Raw genomic sequence first — 25,471 nt, forward strand, 5'->3', positions numbered from 1 at the left:
ATTAGCTTATTCTTTTTAATAAAAGCAATAAAACCTTGTATTTAATCATTTACACTAATGATACAATAATATGAATAATTATTTATTTTGTGCATTATACATTTATGTATTCTTTCTTTTTATTAATAATCTTATATAATTTGAATTATATTAACCCTTGTGCATCAATAAAAAAAAGTTACACATAGGTCCATCGTGGACAAAAATGTCCATGTCAAGAAACGGTCATAAAAATTTAAAGCTTGGGAGCACAGACTTAAGTTTGGTCTCATTTTAAAGAAGACCCATTGCAGATTATTGTTGAAGTAAAAACAAAAAATGTTTAAAAAGTGTAACCAAAAAAAAAGTTATACAGGTTTAAGTTTATGAAAATGATTTATGAACAAGATTTTATATAAAATATATATTTTATGAAACATGTTGAACTCTAAACAAGTTGTTTTCCAAATTTGAGGTTGATATCTCAAAAAATGAGCTTTCAGTAAGATTTTGTTTGGGCGCAGTACCACATTTTCCCCATTAGATGCCAGCAAAACTCTGCTGGTGCACACAGTGGTTGAATTTGTGATTTGCAGTAGAGTTTCTCTCTCTCAAATATTACAAGAACACACACACGCACACACATATTTTTTATGACACACATACAAACCACACCCTGACATCCATACCAACACACCCACACAATTATAGCTGCATTATTTATCCAATTGGCTCTATAATATGCAGAAGCAGAAAACAGGAATAAAGTGAGTATTTGCTTTATAGGCCAAACCTGAAAAAAATGGCACCATCTGGTAAAAAATAGTAAAAAATGTCATTTTGAAGCCTTGCCAAAAGAATGAAAGCCTATTAACAAAAATTGCATCATTTCACAGTTGAACGGCACTGCGATTAAAAATAGCAGTTTTAATGGGTTTCAATGGGGACATTTTTGTCCGAAAGGTCCTGAGAAGAACTATTTTTTGTACCTAGCGCAAAATAGATTTATTAAAGGAAATGGGGGTTAAATAGTAGAATTCCAATAAAAATACACACCTGTGCCAAAACTTATGCAGCTGCCAATAACACAGGCAAAATGATAAAAAAAAAAAAAATAAAAGGTTGCACAAGGGTTAATAATATACAAATATTTATCTATTATTTTATTGTTTTTAATAAAAGCAATAAATTCTTGTATTTAATCCATTATTATTATTTTGTGCAGTATACATTTATTTATTATTTTTATTACTACTAATAATAAATATAATAATAGTAATATAATATTAAATGATGTAATTTGAATTGTATTTAAAAATAATAAATATTATACATATATTTATATGTATAATTATTATTATTACAATATGCAAAAAAGAGCACAGACTGAATAGGGAAAATGACTTGTGTAAATTGTATATTTATTCATTCATTTATTATTTTTGCAGTTTAGCCAATTGCCAAACATAATCCTAGGTTATCTTGCTCCATGTTTTGTCTTGTTTATACATTTCCCTGGATTAGTCATTTTATCTGTGTAGTCAGGTTTGGACATTGCACACTGTATATTTGTAAAACCCTGGATTAACATTCGTATTTGCATATTCATGAGGTTAATAACATTAATTAGACTAATACAGCACGCCAACGAGAATGCAACCTGCTTTATTAATTACTTGACAATCTGTGCAAATGTCACCAGCTTAATTTGCTCTACTTGTCTTTAGTCTTTAGAAATATACTACAAAAAATTAAGACAAAAAAGGAAAATGTATAAGTGTGTGTCCCAATATTTTTAACCATTTCCTTCAGACGCAAACTAAGCGTGAATGTATGAGGTACATTATGAGGTACATTCTGTATGAGGTACATTACGTTATAGTACTGCATGGTTTTTTATTGTGTACCTCAGGATACTGGATACCTTTGCAGGGCTTCATAATTCAGGATTAAATACAATTTAATCAAGAAAATTAAATTCAAAGCATTAACATAATTTAAGAATAGTACTGAAATCTCTGTTGGGAACGCTAAGTCTCACATTATGTTTCACGCATCCTCAGTTCCTGGGGGCTCTGGAGTTGGCAGCCTTCATCGAGGGCTACTTCCTGAAGAACATGGTGCTCCTGATCGAGCTGGAGAACTTTAAGCAGCTACTGTATGAGGTTCCCGCGGAGAGCCCCGGTCCAGGCCCGTCCTACGACGTCCTCCACGACCTCGAGAGAACCCTGGCCCTGCGGATCCGCTCCATCCATCTCTCCACTTCCAAGGGCTCCATCGTCTGACGCTTTCGCCAAACTCACACCAACCGCTCCATGCTGGCTTTCATCGAGAGCTCCATTATTGTGTGCCAACCGGTTGGAGACATTTCAAACATCACCGCCGTCATGACCAGCACCTCTCCGACGGGATGTACTGTAGATTGCATTTCACTCCACAGGCTAACATCTCCACAGCGTTGCAGAAACGTCAGCCTGCTGAACTCATACCATTCCAAGGGCTACGTTTACGTTGTGGAAATATTGTTTTGACAACATTGTGACGCCCAACCAATGTTAGTGCCCAGGGAAACCGTGGCTCCTGATGTCATTACTGCCTCGGCAATGCATGCAGATGGACCGGGTTCATTTTTAGGGGAACGATTGTCATGCTACCTGCCGAGGACAGTTTTAGTAACACACACAAGTATATATAACTCTCCAATTGACGTAATATTGTTAGCCTGCCTTCTGAACCTTAAATCTGTGTAACATTCCCTCCAAGTGACACTTAACGCTAAACAAACAATGCATGTTAAGTTAGGTGATGCTGCCATCAAGTTTCCCCAGCCATTTGTGTTCGAGTTGGACAACAACATCCATTAGGTGTAGAGTTTTACAAAGGAGGTGTTTTGTATACTTAATACTCACATCCAACTACAACTTTTGGTATTTGTGTCACTGAACAATTATATGCCGGCTGTTGAAATCCTAGCACTTGTGTTTAATGCTTTGCGGTTTTAAGGAATAGAGATTTGCTACCTTCAGTCATTTGTAGACTGATCCAACACAAATTATCCAATCAATGGTAGACTAAACATGTTGCTTTTAGTTTATACGTCTCCCCGAAAGTTCATTGTGTCCACCAGTGCATTAGTTCTGAGCTATTTGATTTAAAACCCCTCTAATCTACCACTGTCCTTAGTACACTTCAAACTGAGCAGTTCATCCTTGCCTTGAGGTCGCTTAACCAACGATCTGTGTCAAATAACCTGCATGGATCCTGTCTGGAACTTCTGTAAAATACAAAAAAGCTCATTTTCCTTTTTGTGGATGCAGATTCACGCCCTTTGTGCAGGACTCTACTGTCCTTTGAGGTCTTTGTTGCTTGCGAGTCTGTCCAAATCGTGCGTTATGAGAGATGCCATTGCACTGGTCGCAACCTTCGTGACCCGATGTACATATTCCCGGTCTTCACCTGCTGCACTGCTTTTGTTCAATGTGAAAAATGTGAAGCCAGCTCAAAACAAGCTGTTTTAAGTGTGCATGTTCCGGATTTTCCTGTGTTTGTCTGTAACCCTTCAGGATGTTGGTAAGTTCAAAACTGTACTGGACTGTACTGGTGTTACCAGCAGAAGATTTTGTTGGCCAGGCTGAACCCAAAGTAACAGATTTTGAAGTATATAAGGCATTTCATCCAAAGATTATGACATTAGAATTTCAACCAAATACTCCATTTATTGGCACACATGAGATATGAATATTGGATAATATTGGTGCACATCTTACACATGCTGGTAGTGCTGTCCAAGAGTCCTGTTTTGATTAGAGATGTGTTGTATAATTTCTATTTCATGTACGGCAATGGAATAACTTGGTTATGAACATCCTCATGTAACATGAAAGGTTGGATTATTACTAAATTTACCCATTGAAATACATAGTTTATTGATATGTAGCTGACTATGGAATAACAATATCATGATGCAAATAATTTAAAACTGTGAAGATACATTTATTTTAAAGAAACTTAGCATAGTTACTTTATTTTCTTACAAAGTACATTTATTGTGAAATCCCTGTCTGCTATTTTGTGTAACAGAGATAATAAGTCATAATGTAACTGTATCTATGTCCTCGCATTTGCAAAATGCCATTGCTTTGATAAGCTAACACAAAAACTGACACGGATAAATCATCTTCATGTAATTTTAAAAGATCGGACCTGCTTATTTGCAATGTCTTTAGTAAACCCCACCATTTGTGTTCGCAAAACTGGATTTGTAAAAGCAATACTTGGCACAAATATGTCCATGCAAGGTTAGTTTTCTCGTCTGGCCTATTACTTGTGCTTAGCATGGATGCTTCTCCATGTAGCCAAATGTAAAGCAGAGGCCAATGTCATGAAGTGTTTGTAAAAGCTGTACACCTCCTCACATAAAAAAAAGAGACTTGCTCTGTATTTCTTGGCTTCAGCTTTTTCTGCTTCAAGGCTGTTCAACATGCTTTAACTTTCCACTAATGCACACCTTTTGACATGTCTATTCGACAAAAACCTGCATGCTTTGGCTGGATCAGAGTCTAACGGAATTTGTTTGCTATTATTATTTCACCTGATTGAAACATTGTACATTGTACAAAAGATATATAGAGAAATATCTATAGAACATGGTGTAAATATAAGGGATGTGGTTGAGTTTAACAATCGAAAAAACAAGAACGACACACTTGTGCTACAGTACATTTTGTTCAATGACATGCATTTGTGTACAGTCAATAGAAATGACCACGATTGACCACTGTGTTGGGTCGTCATTAAATTTCTGTGATAAACTGTCGAGTCTTGATTGATTGATTACCTTGTATACGTTTCCTCAACACGGTTGGTAGATTGGTAAGCCGTTTTGAAAGGATAAAAATAGGTTATTCTTGAGTTTACAGGTTAAATACATAAAATGGAATTGTGTCAGAAAATGGTCATGTTATGTAATGTTCATGAGTTTCCAGATTTTAATTAAATGGAATCAAAAAAGAAAAGAAATAATTAAACTTGCTAAATGGCACCACCTACTGGAGAATTTATTATACATCCGTTTATTAGTTAAACAAAGGAGTTTCTGTATTCTAAATCTAGTTCTGTGTTACATTTTAAATTCATTATAGGCCTGTGAAAGAAAAGTCTAATTATAATATTAGCATGAATTTGCTGGAATCAGAACCATTTGGATTTAAACGACAGAATCAAATCTCTAATTTTATTGGAAGGTAATAATAATTAAATTCAGCAAGTTTAATCAAGCTTTGCGTTTTATTTTGATCTGAACATGAGATTAAACTTGTTGATCAATACAACCTACACCTGATATTTGTTTTGATTGATTGCCCACTGTGTGTTTAACTGGTCCTGGACCCCCAGAAGCACACATTTTGGATGTCTCCTTCTGATTCACACATTTGAAGTCCCGAGACAAGTTAGCAAAAACTTTAAAAACTTTTAAACTTTAAAAACTTTTCAACAGTGTATGCTCCAAATAAAATGTCTCTTGTCAATTTCTTGTAAGTTTCAAGAAGGCTAAATTTGCCTTTTACTCCACTACATGTCATTAAAACATCATTTATATTTCGACAAACTCTTCATAAAACAAGCAAAACCCTGCAAATAGCTAATAAAAGAACACATACAGACTTGATATTTGATGTTATTTGATGATTTATTGCATTTTATATTTAAGGCAATGCAATGTGTTTTTTTTTTCTCTCTCTCTCTCTAAAAGATGTTTTCCGCTGTTTTAAAGCTAAGGTGTTAAAGCTGTTTACGTGCTGTTTTGTCCTGAGATCTTACACAGTTTTGACCAGCAGGCGTCAGGTGTTTTGAGCAAAGCTTAGAAAAGGTTTCAGCTCTAGAAGGCGATGATGTCTATATGAAACAATGAACCAGTGTCAAATGTTTTTATTTATTTTTTTTTTAATCTCAGATCAGATTACATTTGTAGGTATTTTAATCACATGTGTACAATAAAAAGGAAGAGTTGTAGTTTATATTCTCTTATTAGCTTTATTAACCAAGCTCAAACAAAATAAACTTGCATTTTTGCATTTATTAGATTACTTTCAATTTGCAACTGGTTTGTAAACGGTGTTTTTTATGCATGTTTAGGCTGATTTTTATTTTATTTTTTTTATTTTTTTATTTTTTGGTGGTATTTACACCGTTTTAACCAGCAGGCATCTCCAGTGTGTGGTGTTTCGAGCGTTTCGGAACTGTGAATCAATTTTGCGAAGCAACTGATTCAATTGATTCAAAGTTTCGAAAAGCTTGATAATATTTGTTGTTGACAGTACAAATTTAAAATATAACTTTAAATCACCACATAAACTTTTGAGTTGTAATGATCTAGTTTAAACCTAAAACATTTTAAAAAGCAGTCTATTTATTTTCCTGCAGTATTTCATTAGGGCATCTTTACCTAACACAAGCAGCCTTACTGATTTGTGGTGGAACGGAAGTATAACACTTTATCATTTCACTTTGTACTCAAGTGAAATTTACTCCTTTTCTAGAGTAATATTTAGGAGTAGGGGAGAGTGGGGACGGTTGCAACACTTTTTGTATTTCCTTCAGTTTCTCAGAGACAGTTTTTTGTGGAAAGCCAAAATCTTTATATATTAAACCCACATCTGTCAGATACCCACCCACAGTGCTGTTACATGCATACATATGATAATATATGTACAATTTAAACTTGAACAGACAAAGTGAAACGTTGCAACTGACCCCTAGCAGGGGATGGTTGCAACAGTCCACAGGGACAGTTGCAACACTTATTAAAATGTAATAATAAAGAAACATTATATAACATTATATTGCAATTTCTTTATTTTATTTGTGAACATACAAAATGTATATTGGTTAAATTGTTGAATTTGTTAAATTGGCCATAAAAATACAAAGACTAGTAAAAGAACAAGTAACAATCATGTTTTGGTTAATTATTAGGCCTAAAAAAAAATTGACCAACAAAATATTTTTAATGAAAATCTAGACTGAAAATTTACTGAACTACTTCTGTGAACTCCTGAAATGAACTGTGTCTGTGTGTGTGTGTGTGTGTGTGTGTGTGTGTGTGTGTCAGTGTGTAAGATAGTGTATGCGTGTGTAACAGAGAGGTTTAGAGAGAAATAAATGAGTTCATCCTTCACTATATTTGCTGCTGACTTCAGAACAGGTAGAGGGACACCCCTATCTGTTGTGTGTTTCCTCTCTCGTGGCTCGTGGCATACTGTAAACAAAGAAAAATAACAGACTACACTGTGGCCTAGTTTGAGAGTATGTACTTAAAAAAAGGAGGGATACCTGGGTATTGAACGGGTTATTTATTAATCCATGAAATTATAATTGTATTATGTTAATATGACAAGCTTTTACATCAATGTTGTGATAAGGGACAGACCCCACTCTGTCAGCCATGATGAAACTTACTATACTAGCTAGATACAATAGCTTTAACACTTGATAGCTATGCCTATTAGAAGCTAAAAAAAAACACTGATTTAAATTATATGAATGAATAATGCTTCACAAAAACAGTTTAGACAGTATGAGAAATATTCTGAACATTAAAAAAAATACTTTTTACCTCAAAATTAGCTTTTCCCTGAAGGAATGGTCACAAATGGCTGATTTCTTTCAGATCGGGGGAGGGGCTAACTAAGCATGTGCAGTATGAGTATCATCACTCTAGCTCATTCCTGATCGGAGGAATAAGTCATGTTGCAACTGTCCCCTGTTGCAACCGTCCCCGCTCTCCCCTATATTGAGGCCGTCTGGTGAAAGGATGAATAGCACCAGAGTTGACTCTTTAGTTAGTGCTTCAACAATGTGAAATAACCAACAAGAGATAATGAACTGCTACTATATTATACTAATGTGTAATTAAAATGTCTACATTATTAAACTGAAAACCAAAGACGCTGGTTCATGCGTTAACTGAGATCTCGCGCCTCGCGGCGAATCATTGACATTGAACTGTTAAGAAGTAGCGAAGCCTCGTTTACTGATGATTCATAACAAACGATTCGCAAAGGTTTTGAATCTTTACGTAATGACGTCACCAGCACTTAGCCCCTCCCTCTCCAGGAAGCTATTGTCATTTTGACAGGCAGTTTACTTTCTAATAAAGTTATCCTTAGTCCGTAGTGTTGTTGTTATCCGTCTTCGTTGCTTGATAGAGTCTCAGTAAACACCACAGGAGAAAATGTCCTTCATCTTAAACGTGAGTATATATGTATTTAATAAATGCTTGCAGAACGTCGTTTTTGCAGCATGCAACTATATTTTGACAGCGTACTGTAATGTATACAGATGTTTAAAATGCATTTAATCGCTTTATAGGTTAACTTTATTCTGACGGTTTGTTGACAGTCTCACACCCATCACAGTTTGTTTTTAGGCTTTGTGCAGCACACGCCCATTATAATTTGGTACATTGACCTGTTTGGTACATTACTGCATAATTAGAAAATGCCCTTTAATTTCCCTGTCCATAGCTCATCTCTGGCAGCTTTCGGCTTGTGTTTGATTTGATCCGGAGGCTCTTTGGCATAAAAAGAAGACCTGCCATTACTCTTGAAGACCCTAATGCGAAGTATGCATTGCGTCTTGTGGACAAAGAGGTGAGGATATTTTAAAATATGTTTTTTTAACTTGCATATAAATAGGTTTTATTAGTAGTAACAGCTTATTTAATTTTAATTTCTCTCTTTTAAGATTATCAGTCATGATACAAGAAAGTTTCGCTTTGCTTTAAAATCACCGGAACATGTTCTTGGACTTCCTATCGGTGAGTGCAGTATTAAGCCCATTTGTCTGTTGTTTTTAAGTTCCATCACATACAAGTACAAGGCAAAAAATACCAGGCTTGTTTTGTTTTGACTTGTTTTTGTGCTACATTTAACGTTTATGCATTGCATATGTAGGACAACACATCTACCTGTCTGCCAGGATTGATGGCAACCTTGTGGTGAGGCCTTACACCCCTGTGTCTAGTGATGATGACAAAGGCTTTGTTGATCTGGTTGTGAAGGTATAACATACTATAAATATAACAGTAAAACAAACATCTTCAATATGTCTTTGAAGTTCTTTCAAGTTTAAACATTTTGTTGCCTCTCATTTCAGATATACTACAAAAATGTCCATCCAAAGTTTCCCGAGGGTGGGAAGATGTCTCAATACTTGGAGAGCCTTCGTATTGGTGACACAATTGATTTCAGAGGACCAAGTGGACTGCTGGTTTACAAAGGCAGAGGTTTGTAGTTTTGAAATCCACTGTGAGTCAGGACAATGCTACAATGCATTTTCCTCTGCTGTTGCAAGGAAAATGAATTGTACATGAACATTCTGAAAGCATAAAAATATTTGACTGTCAAACATTATAACATTAATTTCAAAACGATAGACACATTGTGACTTACAGTATCATCTTTTCTGCAGGATCATTTGCAATCAAGCCTGATAAGAAATCAGACCCTGTGATTACAACTGCAAAACATGTTGGCATGATTGCCGGGGGAACAGGTAAGCACCTGAACCTTTTTTTTTTTTTTCAGAGCAATTATAAGAATTTTTTTGCGAGTTCATCTTTATTTATTTTTTAGGCATTACACCTATGCTCCAGATAATCCAAGCGATCGTGAAAGATCCAAAGGATGAGACCGTGTGTTACTTACTTTTCGCAAACCAGGTGAGCCAAGGATTTTTCGTCCATTTTAATGCCCATACATATGTACCAATTATGCACACAAATATATGCAATTACGCACAGAAATGCATCTCTTTGGTTCAGTGTGTTTGTTGTCGTGGAAAGTACAGTAGTCAACATTTGAAGTGGATAAAAAAAAAAACCTTTCATCAAAGTCCTAAAACCAAAACAATACACGTTCTTTTCTTAGGACAACTTTGAACTTTTTTGATCCACCTCAAACGTTGACTACTATATTTTAAACTAATAATTATTCCCACTCACTACTCGTTTTGTCTTCTCCAACAGACAGAAAAAGACATTCTCCTACGTCCTGACTTAGAAGAGGTCATGGCCAATCACCCGACACGTTTTAAGCTATGGTTCACCGTCGACAGGGCTCCAGACGGTAAGAACTTATTGTTTTTGTAGATGCTGTTTAGCAAAATGAGAAACCTCAGTTTAGGTGATTTACTCAAGTTCAACCAGACATTAAAAATCAAGCAGAAGGTGACAAGCTGAAATAATCAACTTCATGTGTTAGGTTGGGAGTACAGCCAAGGCTTCATCAATGAGGACATGGTGAGAAACCACCTTCCTCCACCCGCAGAGGACACACTCATCCTCATGTGCGGACCTCCTCCCATGATTCAGTTTGCTTGCAACCCCAGCCTGGACAAGGTGGGCCATTCCAATGACAGGCGCTTCACCTTCTAGAAGGATGTCACCTGAAACCAAGCAGTTAAAAAGTCAAAATTATAGCCATGCTACCACCTGCCTGATGCTCTTATATATTCCACATGCACACTAACTGAAAAGGATCTATAATAATGCAATGCCTTTGCCTTTCACTTTGTATCAAAATGTAGCATCTGTGTTCCTGTGAAACCTCTGCATGCAAGATGTACCTGCCAATCAAGTCATTTGCTGATATTTGTTTTTTTTTTTGTTAATGTTTTGTGCTTTGCCTTAAATGCAAACAAAAAGTGTTGCTTTTATTTCAGCAGATGCTTGATGATATTGGAATTAAGTCATTTAATGTGTCAAGACTTTTCACTTGCTTAATTTATGCATCTTATGAGCCTCAACAGATATTGGTGATGGATAATTTACAATTATTGTGTCCATGTTACACGTCATTTTTACATTTGCTGAAACAAGCTGTTCATCAAAGTAAGTACAAGGTTCATGTTGTGCGTTAGTTTTACGCTAGACATATTAATGTAATTGTTCTGTAACATGGATGCTGAAATGTGACCTGGTGTTGCTCAGTGTACACAGTTCAGTTGTTTAGGTCTGCATTTTTTGATTCTGGTCCAGCGCTGCATATTAATTTGTCTCTCTCACCTGATTCAACTCTGTATAAACTGCAGATTGGAGAGGAAAACGAATGTGCAGGACCAGGATTAAGAAGAGCCACTGTTTTAAGTAGTCAAGGCAAAAACAATTATCCAACAAATCAAGAGGTTATCAACCAATTTTCAGTCTGTCCATTAAGTGCCTTTCTGTAAACCTGTTGCATTGTTGGTTTGATTCAGTTCTAAGTGCATGATTCCATACAGTAAATGTATTTAAAGAGTAAAAACAAATTATTTGTGAGCAGCTCATATAACTTGTCTACATGGCCAAAAAAGCATTTCTGCAATAATTTTGCATTTACCAATAAAGCTATATTCTTTATTGATTTTGTAGAAGTTCATATTTCAGTGTTTCATGACAAAATGCTCTCTAAAATAATTTTATTTCGACAAAATGCCAAAAGATCTTATTGCCCAATCCTTCAACAAAATGATGATACAGTTCTGTTAATGTCTCGCTGGTTTCGTTACTGAATGAACCCGTGTTTCGAACGAATTGGCTCATAGAATCGACTCAAATGACTCGTTCATAAAGACAGTCGTCTGTCGCCACCTGCTGGCGTAACAATGTAACGCGCAGAATGAAGACACGCAAACAAACAAACAAAAAAGTGTCCCTGGTGACTCAGCTATTATAGTATATAGAGTGCGCTGCAGACTTTAGCTTCAACCCTGATCAAACTCACCTACCTGTGATTGTCTAAAGATCCTGAAGACATTAGCATGCTCAGGTGTGTTTGATTAGGGTTAGAGCTGAACTCTGCAGGAAAGTTGGTCTCGTGGGCCATATTTGAGGATTCCTGAAACAGAAAAAGCCAAATACGAATGTTGCAGTGAGGCACCCTGAGTGGAAGTAAACGGGGGCCATGCCTATGGTTTCCTAAAATAAATAAACGTTAGCTCTGAGGTTAATGCTTGTGTTTTTTTTGAGCTGATGAAACACTCTTGTCCTGTTTCCAAGTACCGAAAAAGTAAAAAAAAAAAAAGCTGAAATATTTTATTTATTTACATGCAAGTCATTTGACCACTCACCAACATCAGAGAAACATGAACTTGAGAATGTGTTTTGTTGTTAAATTATTGAAATTTTAACTTAAAATCTAAGAGGGTACATCTCATATGTAGTTTACAAGGGGTTCGGCTGACAAACAAGTTTGAGAAGCTCTCAAGTTGAAGAGAGGAGCGTCGTTTCCAAAAGAACATGCAGCGCTCAAGAAGTCGCTGTAGAGAGAGAGAAAAAGCCTGTCTATCGCCCCCTGGAGGAGACAGTCAGAATAACGAGGCTGAGCTGTCTTTTGTCACACCGAACGCAGAAAGGAGGCACAGAGAAAGCAAAAAAGAAGCAGCAATCAGTTTAAAAGGGTAAAGGAGAAAGCATGAATGCTGAGGCTTGGTGAAGTGTCTTAGCTGCCTAGTGAAGGAAAAGCAAAAGCAAAAGCAAAAGCTTACGGCACCTGGTATTCCCAGGCGGTCTCCCATCCAAGTACTAACCAGGCCCGACCCTGCTTAGCTTCCGAGATCGGACGAGATCGGGCGTGTTCAGGGTGGTATGGCCGTAAACGAGTACAACACTCAACAGCGAGCTATTTAAAGAAGACACACCGGGGCTGTATTTCTGAATGATTTAAAAACAAAAATGCCATGCCTGTGTTTGATATGGATCAAATTGTGTGAAATAAATAAATAAATAACAATAAAAATACACATTTAAATAAATCAATCAATTCAAAACTCAATGTTGCGGTGAGGCACTTTGAGTGGAAGTAAATGGGGGCGCAATTTTTATAAATATCATGAAATATCATGCCCATGGTTTTCGGAAGAAAAAAAGAAAAAAGAAACAATCTGACAAAGTTGTGTTATAATCACTCTGCAGTGAAAAAACAAAACAACATATCAACCAGTCCCTCTTTTTCATTCATAAATCAATCAATCAATAAATCAGTGTTCCTCAAATCTTGCCCTGGAGCCTAGAATATTTTACATACAGAATATTTCACAAGCACACTTCAGAAGAAAAGCCAATATTAGACAAAATTTATCATTTTAGTCGTTATTTCAGTCATTAGTTTCTAGATTGTAGATGTTAACGTGCATTGGGACACTTTAAGCATTTAAACAAATGGTTAAACGCCTCCTTCGCGTCCTTTGATTAATTAATGGCCACATTTACTAATTGTCCACAAGGGGGCGCTTTTTTACATGACCTTGACACATTTAACTTTCTAAATTGATTCTCGAGTATGTACGGAGCCCGGGAAGTCACTTGTAGGAGAAAAAAAAACATCTTCTCTCAAAACTATTGTTTTTTAGAAAATTCAGGAAGTGTTCTGTTCTTATTTTTTTAGCGTTCATTTTAAGCTATAAAACACAGGCGGCGGTGTTTTATCCTATTGGTGATTCATGTAAAATAAACGCTAAAAAGAAGACTATTTTGTGAGTGCGGATCGTGGTCTCATAGGCTACTATGACAAATAATATTTAATAAACACAATACAGTGCATCCCGCACCTAAACAGGTGGCGTGGTTGAATCTGCCGGTGGGGGCGGAACCACAAATCCGTGAGTTTACAAACCCGTGGGAACTGATTGCGAAAGCGTGCGCACGGATTATTAATTTGTGGGTACGGATTCAAAAACCGAGGGTACGGTTTACAAAATCTGAGCGCACGGATTGGAAATTCGGGTACGGTTTATTAATCCGTGGGCACGATTTGTTAAACCGAGGGAACAGTTTTAAGAATTCGCGAGTACGGTTTATAAACTGAGGGAACGGATTGCAAAACCGTCGGCACGGATTTTTATATTTTTTTTCTCCTACAGGTGACTTCCCGGGCTCCGTAATACGTGAATGTTAAAGCAAGCTAGACGTTTTGAACTGAATCAGTCACATCAACTTAAATACATATTTACTATCTTTTAGCTGTTTAATACGTCCCTTTTGGTAGAAACAAAAGAACCGTTTTCTATCCGCCCCACGAGCAGCAGCAGCAGCAGCAGCGCGCTTCACTTTCATCCACATTGACAATTTGAAGCTGTTTAAAAAACAGAAGAAGAAACTTCAGATGATGCACGTGTCTGTGGATGCACGGCCCATGTCCATGTGAGTCACAGAAACACCACACAAATAACTAGTTGTCACTTGCGGTTCTGTTCACACAACACAGGTTGACGGAAAAAATGCCAAGTCCTTAAGATATTATGGAGTCAGTTAGTCGGGTAATAAAATGTGGTTTCACGCTTGTTAATATGTAAAAGTGGCATCACCTCAACAAAGATGCAATGTACACAAAGACCACAGTCGGAGAGAAAACATGTTGTGCATATCGGTTTATTAATTTTCAAGCACAACTGAAAAGCAGTTAATCCACTTTTAATCCACTTTGATTCCAAGAAACAAAAACAATGCACAATGGGTGTGTTTATTCGCTGTCAAACAATTTGATTGACTGACGAATCTGACCAATAAGAGTGGAGAACCGTAACGCCTCTTGTGACGGATTGGACGTTTTATCTAAAGGGCGTGACATAATTTTAAACCAATAGCAACGTGTAAAACAGGAAGAAGGGCGTGTCTGTTTTACACCGTCGCAGTCAGGCTGATCGAAAAATTATAGCTGATTCCATTGTGTAATATTTATTTGCAAGCATAAGTGAATATTTGATAATGAATTTAGTTATAAACTAGTCTAAGAAGAGTATCTTATCATAATGTTTTGGTAGTGCTAGTAATGTCCTTTTCATAAAAGGGTAAAAACATAAAAAGGTCAAGAAAAACATAATATATACGTATATATCAAAGGGAAAAAAATATTAAAGGAATATTTCTGTTTCTTTTGTTTTAACAACAAAATGACTTCTTGCATGGTAGTTACACTTCATTGATTTGGTGGGCAACAGTTTTTTAATATTAATAAAAATGTAAAACAAATTGCTTCACTGCCAAATTAAAACCCCTTTAATTATTTTTCAAGTAAGACCACTCAGTAACACCACCTAAACACCCTTTTTTTACTTTAAGCACTACAGAGGTCGCTGTAGAGAGAGAGAAAAAGCCTGTCTATCGCCCCCTGGAGGAGACAGTCAGAATAACGAGGCTGAGCTGTCTTTTGTCACACCGAACGCAGAAAGGAGGCACAGAGAAAGCAAAAAAGAAGCAGCAATCAGTTTAAAAGGGTAAAGGAGAAAGCATGAATGCTGAGGCTTGGTGAAGTGTCTTAGCTGCCTAGTGAAGCAAAAGCAAAAGCAAAAGCAAAAGCAAAAGCAAAAGCTTACGGCACCTGGTATTCCCAGGCGGTCTCCCATCCAAGTACTAACCAGGCCCGACCCTGCTTAGCTTCCGAGATCGGACGAGATCGGGCGTGTTCAGGGTGGTATGGCCGTAAACGAGTACAACACTCAACAGCGAGCTATTTAAAGAAGACACACCGGGGCTGTATTTCTGAATGATTTAAAAACAAAAATGCCATGCCTGTGTTTGATATGGATCAAATTGTGTGAAATAAATAAATAAATAACAATAAAAATACACATTTAAATAAATCAATCAATTCAAAACTCAATGTTGCGGTGAGGCACTTTGAGTGGAAGTAAATGGGGGCGCAATTTTTATAAATATCATGAAATATCATGCCCATGGTTTTCGGAAGAAAAAAAAGAAAAAAGAAAAAATCTGACAAAGTTGTGTTATAATCACTCTGCAGTGAAAAAACAAAACAACATATCAACCAGTCCCTCTTTTTCATTCATAAATCAATCAATCAATAAATCAGTGTTCCTCAAATCTTGCCCTGGAGCCTAGAATATTTTACATACAGAATATTTCACAAGCACACTTCAGAAGAAAAGCCAATATTAGACCAAATTTATCATTTTAGTCGTTATTTCAGTCATTAGTTTCTAGATTGTAGATGTTAACGTGCATTGGGACACTTTAAGCATTTAAACAAATGGTTAAACGCCTCCTTCGCGTCCTTTGATTAATTAATGGCCACATTTACTAATTGTCCACAAGGGGGCGCTTTTTTACATGACCTTGACACATTTAACTTTCTAAATTGATTCTCGAGTATGTACGGAGCCCGGGAAGTCACTTGTAGGAGAAAAAAAAACATCTTCTCTCAAAACTATTGTTTTTTAGAAAATTCAGGAAGTGTTCTGTTCTTATTTTTTTAGCGTTCATTTTAAGCTATAAAACACAGGCGGCGGTGTTTTATCCTATTGGTGATTCATGTAAAATAAACGCTAAAAAGAAGACTATTTTGTGAGTGCGGATCGTGGTCTCATAGGCTACTATGACAAATAATATTTAATAAACACAATACAGTGCATCCCGCACCTAAACAGGTGGCGTGGTTGAATCTGCCGGTGGGGGCGGAACCACAAATCCGTGAGTTTACAAACCCGTGGGAACTGATTGCGGCGTGCGCACGGATTATTAATTTGTGGGTACGGATTCAAAAACCGAGGGTACGGTTTACAAAATCTGAGCGCACGGATTGGAAATTCGGGTACGGTTTATTAATCCGTGGGCACGATTTGTTAAACCGAGGGAACAGTTTTAAGAATTCGCGAGTACGGTTTACAAAATCTGAGCGCACGGATTGGAAATTGGCACGGTTTATTAATCCGTGGGCACGATTTGTTAAACCGAGGGAACAGTTTTAAGAATTCGCGAGTACGGTTTATAAACTGAGGGAACGGATTGCAAAACCGTCGGCACGGATTTTTATATTTTTTTTCTCCTACAGGTGACTTCCGGGCTCCGTGTCGTGAATGTTAAAGCAAGCTAGACGTTTTGAACTGAATCAGTCACATCAACTTAAATACATATTTACTATCTTTTAGCTGTTTAATACGTCCCTTTTGGTAGAAACAAAAGAACCGTTTTCTATCCGCCCCACGAGCAGCAGCAGCAGCAGCAGCGCTTCACTTTCATCCACATTGACAATTTGAAGCTGTTTAAAAAACAGAAGAAGAAACTTCAGATGATGCACGTGTCTGTGGATGCACGGCCCATGTCCATGTGAGTCACAGAAACACCACACAAATAACTAGTTGTCACTTGCGGTTCTGTTCACACAACACAGGTTGACGGAAAATGCCAAGTCCTTAAGATATTATGGAGTCAGTTAGTCGGGTAATAAAATGTGGTTTCACGCTTGTTAATATGTAAAAGTGGCATCACCTCAACAAAGATGCAATGTACACAAAGACCACAGTCGGAGAGAAAACATGTTGTGCATATCGGTTTATTAATTTTCAAGCACAACTGAAAAGCAGTTAATCCACTTTTAATCCACTTTGATTCCAAGAAACAAAAACAATGCACAATGGGTGTGTTTATTCGCTGTCAAACAATTTGATTGACTGACGAATCTGACCAATAAGAGTGGAGAACCGTAACGCCTCTTGTGACGGATTGGACGTTTTATCTAAAGGGCGTGACATAATTTTAAACCAATAGCAACGTGTAAAACAGGAAGAAGGGCGTGTCTGTTTTACACCGTCGCAGTCAGGCTGATCGAAAAATTATAGCTGATTCCATTGTGTAATATTTATTTGCAAGCATAAGTGAATATTTGATAATGAATTTAGTTATAAACTAGTCTAAGAAGAGTATCTTATCATAATGTTTTGGTAGTGCTAGTAATGTCCTTTTCATGAAAGGGTAAAAACATAAAAAGGTCAAGAAAAACATAATATATATGTATATATCAAAGGGAAAAAAATATTAAAGGAATATTTCTGTTTCTTTTGTTTTAACAACAAAATGACTTCTTGCATGGTAGTTACACTTCATTGATTTGGTGGGCAACAGTTTTTTAATATTAATAAAAATGTAAAACAAATTGCTTCACTGCCAAATTAAAACCCCTTTAATTATTTTTCAAGTAAGACCACTCAGTAACACCACCTAAACACCCTTTTTTTACTTTAAGCACTACAGAGGTCGCTGTAGAGAGAGAGAAAAAGCCTGTCTATCGCCCCCTGGAGGAGACAGTCAGAATAACGAGGCTGAGCTGTCTTTTGTCACACCGAACGCAGAAAGGAGGCACAGAGAAAGCAAAAAAGAAGCAGCAATCAGTTTAAAAGGGTAAAGGAGAAAGCATGAATGCTGAGGCTTGGTGAAGTGTCTTAGCTGCCTAGTGAAGGAAAAGCAAAAGCAAAAGCAAAAGCTTACGGCACCTGGTATTCCCAGGCGGTCTCCCATCCAAGTACTAACCAGGCCCGACCCTGCTTAGCTTCCGAGATCGGACGAGATCGGGCGTGTTCAGGGTGGTATGGCCGTAAACGAGTACAACACTCAACAGCGAGCTATTTAAAGAAGACACACCGGGGCTGTATTTCTGAATGATTTAAAAACAAAAATGCCATGCCTGTGTTTGATATGGATCAAATTGTGTGAAATAAATAAATAAATAACAATAAAAATACACATTTAAATAAATCAATCAATTCAAAACTCAATGTTGCGGTGAGGCACTTTGAGTGGAAGTAAATGGGGGCGCAATTTTTATAAATATCATGAAATATCATGCCCATGGTTTTCGGAAGAAAAAAAAGAAAAAAGAAAAAATCTGACAAAGTTGTGTTATAATCACTCTGCAGTGAAAAAACAAAACAACATATCAACCAGTCCCTCTTTTTCATTCATAAATCAATCAATCAATAAATCAGTGTTCCTCAAATCTTGCCCTGGAGCCTAGAATATTTTACATACAGAATATTTCACAAGCACACTTCAGAAGAAAAGCCAATATTAGACCAAATTTATCATTTTAGTCGTTATTTCAGTCATTAGTTTCTAGATTGTAGATGTTAACGTGCATTGGGACACTTTAAGCATTTAAACAAATGGTTAAACGCCTCCTTCGCGTCCTTTGATTAATTAATGGCCACATTTACTAATTGTCCACAAGGGGGCGCTTTTTTACATGACCTTGACACATTTAACTTTCTAAATTGATTCTCGAGTATGTACGGAGCCCGGGAAGTCACTTGTAGGAGAAAAAAAAACATCTTCTCTCAAAACTATTGTTTTTTAGAAAATTCAGGAAGTGTTCTGTTCTTATTTTTTTAGCGTTCATTTTAAGCTATAAAACACAGGCGGCGGTGTTTTATCCTATTGGTGATTCATGTAAAATAAACGCTAAAAAGAAGACTATTTTGTGAGTGCGGATCGTGGTCTCATAGGCTACTATGACAAATAATATTTAATAAACACAATACAGTGCATCCCGCACCTAAACAGGTGGCGTGGTTGAATCTGCCGGTGGGGGCGGAACCACAAATCCGTGAGTTTACAAACCCGTGGGAACTGATTGCGAAAGCGTGCGCACGGATTATTAATTTGTGGGTACGGATTCAAAAACCGAGGGTACGGTTTACAAAATCTGAGCGCACGGATTGGAAATTCGGGTACGGTTTATTAATCCGTGGGCACGATTTGTTAAACCGAGGGAACAGTTTTAAGAATTCGCGAGTACGGTTTATAAACTGAGGGAACGGATTGCAAAACCGTCGGCACGGATTTTTATATTTTTTTTCTCCTACAGGTGACTTCCCGGGCTCCGTAATACGTGAATGTTAAAGCAAGCTAGACGTTTTGAACTGAATCAGTCACATCAACTTAAATACATATTTACTATCTTTTAGCTGTTTAATACGTCCCTTTTGGTAGAAACAAAAGAACCGTTTTCTATCCGCCCCACGAGCAGCAGCAGCGCGCTTCACTTTCATCCACATTGACAATTTGAAGCTGTTTAAAAAACAGAAGAAGAAACTTCAGATGATGCACGTGTCTGTGGATGCACGGCCCATGTCCATGTGAGTCACAGAAACACCACACAAATAACTAGTTGTCACTTGCGGTTCTGTTCACACAACACAGGTTGACGGAAAAAATGCCAAGTCCTTAAGATATTATGGAGTCAGTTAGTCGGGTAATAAAATGTGGTTTCACGCTTGTTAATATGTAAAAGTGGCATCACCTCAACAAAGATGCAATGTACACAAAGACCACAGTCGGAGAGAATACATGTTGTGCATATCGGTTTATTAATTTTCTACAGTAAACACAACTGAAAAGCAGTTAATCCACTTTTAATCCACTTTGATTCCAAGAAACAAAAACAATGCACAATGGGTGTGTTTATTCGCTGTCAAACAATTTTTTTTTTTTTTTTTTTTTTTTTTTTTTTTTTTTTTTTTTTTTTTTTTTTTTTTTTTTTTTTTTTTTTTTTTTTTTTTTTTTTTTTTTTTTTTTTTTTTTTTTTTTTTTTTTTTTTTTTTTTTTTTTTTTTTTTTTTTTTTTTTTTTTTTTTTTTTTTTTTTTTTTTTTTTTTTTTTTTTTTTTTTTTTTTTTTTTTTTTTTTTTTTTTTTTTTTTTTTTTTTTTTTTTTTTTTTTTTTTTTTTTTTTTTTTTTTTTTTTTTTTTTTTTTTTTTTTTTTTTTTTTTTTTTTTTTTTTTTTTTTTTTTTTTTTTTTTTTTTTTTTTTTTTTTTTTTTTTTTTTTTTTTTTTTTTTTTTTTTTTTTTTTTTTTTTTTTTTTTTTTTTTTTTTTTTTTTTTTTTTTTTTTTTTTTTTTTTTTTTTTTTTTTTTTTTTTTTTTTTTTTTTTTTTTTTTTTTTTTTTTTTTTTTTTTTTTTTTTTTTTTTTTTTTTTTTTTTTTTTTTTTTTTTTTTTTTTTTTTTTTTTTTTTTTTTTTTTTTTTTTTTTTTTTTTTTTTTTTTTTTTTTTTTTTTTTTTTTTTTTTTTTTTTTTTTTTTTTTTTTTTTTTTTTTTTTTTTTTTTTTTTTTTTTTTTTTTTTTTTTTTTTTTTTTTTTTTTTTTTTTTTTTTTTTTTTTTTTTTTTTTTTTTTTTTTTTTTTTTTTTTTTTTTTTTTTTTTTTTTTTTTTTTTTTTTTTTTTTTTTTTTTTTTTTTTTTTTTTTTTTTTTTTTTTTTTTTTTTTTTTTTTTTTTTTTTTTTTTTTTTTTTTTTTTTTTTTTTTTTTTTTTTTTTTTTTTTTTTTTTTTTTTTTTTTTTTTTTTTTTTTTTTTTTTTTTTTTTTTTTTTTTTTTTTTTTTTTTTTTTTTTTTTTTTTTTTTTTTTTTTTTTTTTTTTTTTTTTTTTTTTTTTTTTTTTTTTTTTTTTTTTTTTTTTTTTTTTTTTTTTTTTTTTTTTTTTTTTTTTTTTTTTTTTTTTTTTTTTTTTTTTTTTTTTTTTTTTTTTTTTTTTTTTTTTTTTTTTTTTTTTTTTTTTTTTTTTTTTTTTTTTTTTTTTTTTTTTTTTTTTTTTTTTTTTTTTTTTTTTTTTTTTTTTTTTTTTTTTTTTTTTTTTTTTTTTTTTTTTTTTTTTTTTTTTTTTTTTTTTTTTTTTTTTTTTTTTTTTTTTTTTTTTTTTTTTTTTTTTTTTTTTTTTTTTTTTTTTTTTTTTTTTTTTTTTTTTTTTTTTTTTTTTTTTTTTTTTTTTTTTTTTTTTTTTTTTTTTTTTTTTTTTTTTTTTTTTTTTTTTTTTTTTTTTTTTTTTTTTTTTTTTTTTTTTTTTTTTTTTTTTTTTTTTTTTTTTTTTTTTTTTTTTTTTTTTTTTTTTTTTTTTTTTTTTTTTTTTTTTTTTTTTTTTTTTTTTTTTTTTTTTTTTTTTTTTTTTTTTTTTTTTTTTTTTTTTTTTTTTTTTTTTTTTTTTTTTTTTTTTTTTTTTTTTTTTTTTTTTTTTTTTTTTTTTTTTTTTTTTTTTTTTTTTTTTTTTTTTTTTTTTTTTTTTTTTTTTTTTTTTTTTTTTTTTTTTTTTTTTTTTTTTTTTTTTTTTTTTTTTTTTTTTTTTTTTTTTTTTTTTTTTTTTTTTTTTTTTTTTTTTTTTTTTTTTTTTTTTTTTTTTTTTTTTTTTTTTTTTTTTTTTTTTTTTTTTTTTTTTTTTTTTTTTTTTTTTTTTTTTTTTTTTTTTTTTTTTTTTTTTTTTTTTTTTTTTTTTTTTTTTTTTTTTTTTTTTTTTTTTTTTTTTTTTTTTTTTTTTTTTTTTTTTTTTTTTTTTTTTTTTTTTTTTTTTTTTTTTTTTTTTTTTTTTTTTTTTTTTTTTTTTTTTTTTTTTTTTTTTTTTATTAAAACCAATATTCAGACTTTAACAATACAGACTTTTAACCGACATTTTACAACACAGTGAGCTCAGCCGACATCATCAGGCATCTGACCAATAAGAGTGGAGAACCGTAACGCCTCTTGTGACGGATTGGACGTTTTATCTAAAGGGCGTGACATAATTTTAAACCAATAGCAACGTGTAAAACAGGAAGAAGGGCGTGTCTGTTTTACACCGTCGCAGTCAGGCTGATCGAAAAATTATAGCTGATTCCATTGTGTAATATTTATTTGCAAGCATAAGTGAATATTTGATAATGAATTTAGTTATAAACTAGTCTAAGAAGAGTATCTTATCATAATGTTTTGGTAGTGCTAGTAATGTCCTTTTCATAAAAGGGTAAAAACATAAAAAGGTCAAGAAAAACATAATATATACGTATATATCAAAGGGAAAAAAATATTAAAGGAATATTTCTGTTTCTTTTGTTTTAACAACAAAATGACTTCTTGCATGGTAGTTACACTTCATTGATTTGGTGGGCAACAGTTTTTTAATATTAATAAAAATGTAAAACAAATTGCTTCACTGCCAAATTAAAACCCCTTTAATTATTTTTCAAGTAAGACCACTCAGTAACACCACCTAAACACCCTTTTTTTACTTTAAGCACTACAGAGGTCGCTGTAGAGAGAGAGAAAAAGCCTGTCTATCGCCCCCTGGAGGAGACAGTCAGAATAACGAGGCTGAGCTGTCTTTTGTCACACCGAACGCAGAAAGGAGGCACAGAGAAAGCAAAAAAGAAGCAGCAATCAGTTTAAAAGGGTAAAGGAGAAAGCATGAATGCTGAGGCTTGGTGAAGTGTCTTAGCTGCCTAGTGAAGGAAAAGCAAAAGCAAAAGCAAAAGCAAAAGCTTACGGCACCTGGTATTCCCAGGCGGTCTCCCATCCAAGTACTAACCAGGCCCGACCCTGCTTAGCTTCCGAGATCGGACGAGATCGGGCGTGTTCAGGGTGGTATGGCCGTAAACGAGTACAACACTCAACAGCGAGCTATTTAAAGAAGACACACCGGGGCTGTATTTCTGAATGATTTAAAACAAAATGCCATGCCTGTGTTTGATATGGATCAAATTGTGTGAAATAAATAAATAAATAAATAAATAACAATAAAAATACACATTTAAATAAATCAATCAATCAATAAATCAGTGTTCCTCAAATCTTGCCCTGGAGCCTAGAATATTTTACATACAGAATATTTCACAAGCACACTTCAGAAGAAAAGCCAATATTAGACCAAATTTATCATTTTAGTCGTTATTTCAGTCATTAGTTTCTAGATTGTAGATGTTAACGTGCATTGGGACACTTTAAGCATTTAAACAAATGGTTAAACGCCTCCTTCGCGTCCTTTGATTAATTAATGGCCACATTTACTAATTGTCCACAAGGGGGCGCTTTTTTACATGACCTTGACACATTTAACTTTCTAAATTGATTCTCGAGTATGTACGGAGCCCGGAAGTCACTTGTAGGAGAAAAAAACATCTTCTCTCAAAACTATTGTTTTTAGAAAATTCAGGAAGTGTTCTGTTCTTATTTTTTAGCGTTCATTTTAAGCTATAAAACACAGGCGGTGTTTTATCCTATTGGTGATTCATGTAAAATAAACGCTAAAAGAAGACTATTTTGTGAGTGCGGATCGTGGTCTCATAGGCTACTATGACAAATAATATTTAATAAACACAATACAGTGCATCCCGCACCTAAACAGGTGGCGTGGTTGAATCTGCCGGTGGGGGCGGAACCACAAATCCGTGAGTTTACAAACCCGTGGGAACTGATTGCGAAAGCGTGCGCACGGATTATTAATTTGTGGGTACGGATTCAAAAACCGAGGGTACGGTTTACAAAATCTGAGCGCACGGATTGGAAATTGGCACGGTTTATTAATCCGTGGGCACGATTTGTTAAACCGAGGAACAGTTTTAAGAATTCGCGAGTACGGTTTACAAAATCTGAGCGCACGGATTGGAAATTGGCACGGTTTATTAATCCGTGGGCACGATTTGTTAAACCGAGGAACAGTTTTAAGAATTCGCGAGTACGGTTTATAAACTGAGGAACGGATTGCAAAACCGTCGGCACGGATTTTTATATTTTTTTTCTCCTACAGGTGACTTCCCGGGCTCCGTAATACGTGAATGTTAAAGCAAGCTAGACGTTTTGAACTGAATCAGTCACATCAACTTAAATACATATTTACTATCTTTTAGCTGTTTAATACGTCCCTTTTGGTAGAAACAAAAGAACAGTTTTCTATCCGCCCCACGAGCAGCAGCAGCAGCAGCAGCGCGCTTCACTTTCATCCACATTGACAATTTGAAGCTGTTTAAAAAACAGAAGAAGAAACTTCAGATGATGCACGTGTCTGTGGATGCACGGCCCATGTCCATGTGAGTCACAGAAACACCACACAAATAACTAGTTGTCACTTGCGGTTCTGTTCACACAACACAGGTTGACGGAAAAAATGCCAAGTCCTTAAGATATTATGGAGTCAGTTAGTCGGGTAATAAAATGTGGTTTCACGCTTGTTAATATGTAAAAGTGGCATCACCTCAACAAAGATGCAATGTACACAAAGACCACAGTCGGAGAGAATACATGTTGTGCATATCGGTTTATTAATTTTCTACAGTAAACACAACTGAAAAGCAGTTAATCCACTTTTTTTTTTTTTTTTTTTTTTTTTTTTTTTTTTTTTTTTTTTTTTTTTTTTTTTTTTTTTTTTTTTTTTTTTTTTTTTTTTTTTTTTTTTTTTTTTTTTTTTTTTTTTTTTTTTTTTTTTTTTTTTTTTTTTTTTTTTTTTTTTTTTTTTTTTTTTTTTTTTTTTTTTTTTTTTTTTTTTTTTTTTTTTTTTTTTTTTTTTTTTTTTTTTTTTTTTTTTTTTTTTTTTTTTTTTTTTTTTTTTTTTTTTTTTTTTTTTTTTTTTTTTTTTTTTTTTTTTTTTTTTTTTTTTTTTTTTTTTTTTTTTTTTTTTTTTTTTTTTTTTTTTTTTTTTTTTTTTTTTTTTTTTTTTTTTTTTTTTTTTTTTTTTTTTTTTTTTTTTTTTTTTTTTTTTTTTTTTTTTTTTTTTTTTTTTTTTTTTTTTTTTTTTTTTTTTTTTTTTTTTTTTTTTTTTTTTTTTTTTTTTTTTTTTTTTTTTTTTTTTTTTTTTTTTTTTTTTTTTTTTTTTTTTTTTTTTTTTTTTTTTTTTTTTTTTTTTTTTTTTTTTTTTTTTTTTTTTTTTTTTTTTTTTTTTTTTTTTTTTTTTTTTTTTTTTTTTTTTTTTTTTTTTTTTTTTTTTTTTTTTTT

At 33.4% G+C, this 25,471-nt stretch overlaps 2 protein-coding genes and 4 non-coding genes across 9 annotated transcripts in view; 2 read left to right on the top strand and 4 right to left on the bottom strand.

The window, feature by feature from the left end:
- Positions 1–4,791, top strand: part of btbd11a (BTB (POZ) domain containing 11a) — a 140,367-nt gene extending 135,576 nt beyond the window's left edge. For all 4 annotated transcript variants that reach the window (XM_058774239.1, XM_058774240.1, XM_058774242.1 and 1 more), the window contains one exon: positions 2,043–4,791. In XM_058774239.1, coding sequence (XP_058630222.1) covers positions 2,043–2,264 — 222 coding nt within the window. In that variant the 3' untranslated portion in view covers positions 2,265–4,791. The remainder of the gene's footprint in view (positions 1–2,042) is intronic.
- A 3,275-nt stretch (positions 4,792–8,066) lies between these two features.
- On the top strand, positions 8,067–11,381 carry LOC131539606 (NADH-cytochrome b5 reductase 3). Its single transcript, XM_058774246.1, has 9 exons — positions 8,067–8,230; positions 8,505–8,630; positions 8,725–8,797; positions 8,934–9,040; positions 9,136–9,265; positions 9,451–9,534; positions 9,615–9,700; positions 10,007–10,106; positions 10,242–11,381. Exons 1-9 carry the CDS (start codon positions 8,213–8,215, stop codon positions 10,412–10,414), a joined length of 897 nt encoding a protein of 298 aa, XP_058630229.1. The 5' UTR covers positions 8,067–8,212; the 3' UTR covers positions 10,415–11,381.
- A 1,116-nt stretch (positions 11,382–12,497) lies between these two features.
- Positions 12,498–12,616, bottom strand: LOC131539758 (5S ribosomal RNA). The gene has a single exon (XR_009271000.1). It is a non-coding gene; the product is annotated as a 5S ribosomal RNA (ribosomal RNA).
- A 2,707-nt stretch (positions 12,617–15,323) lies between these two features.
- LOC131539769 (5S ribosomal RNA) lies at positions 15,324–15,442 on the bottom strand. Its single transcript, XR_009271011.1, has one exon. It is a non-coding gene; the product is annotated as a 5S ribosomal RNA (ribosomal RNA).
- A 2,789-nt stretch (positions 15,443–18,231) lies between these two features.
- LOC131539780 (5S ribosomal RNA) lies at positions 18,232–18,350 on the bottom strand. Its single transcript, XR_009271022.1, has one exon. It is a non-coding gene; the product is annotated as a 5S ribosomal RNA (ribosomal RNA).
- Positions 18,351–23,023: 4,673 nt separating this feature from the next.
- Positions 23,024–23,142, bottom strand: LOC131539792 (5S ribosomal RNA). Its single transcript, XR_009271033.1, has one exon. It is a non-coding gene; the product is annotated as a 5S ribosomal RNA (ribosomal RNA).
- Positions 23,143–25,471: the final 2,329 nt, after the last annotated feature.

Source organism: Onychostoma macrolepis, chromosome 04 (assembly GCF_012432095.1).
Source record: "Onychostoma macrolepis isolate SWU-2019 chromosome 04, ASM1243209v1, whole genome shotgun sequence".
Classification (NCBI taxonomy): Eukaryota; Metazoa; Chordata; class Actinopteri; order Cypriniformes; family Cyprinidae; genus Onychostoma; species Onychostoma macrolepis.

Bases quoted from the DNA above. Each gene is read 5' to 3' on its own strand.
- LOC131539606 (XM_058774246.1), top strand. The intron at 9,041-9,135 runs GTATAACATACT...CTCTCATTTCAG, and splicing joins TTGTTGATCTGGTTGTGAAG to ATATACTACAAAAATGTCCA. The intron at 9,266-9,450 runs GTTTGTAGTTTT...TCTTTTCTGCAG, and splicing joins GCTGGTTTACAAAGGCAGAG to GATCATTTGCAATCAAGCCT.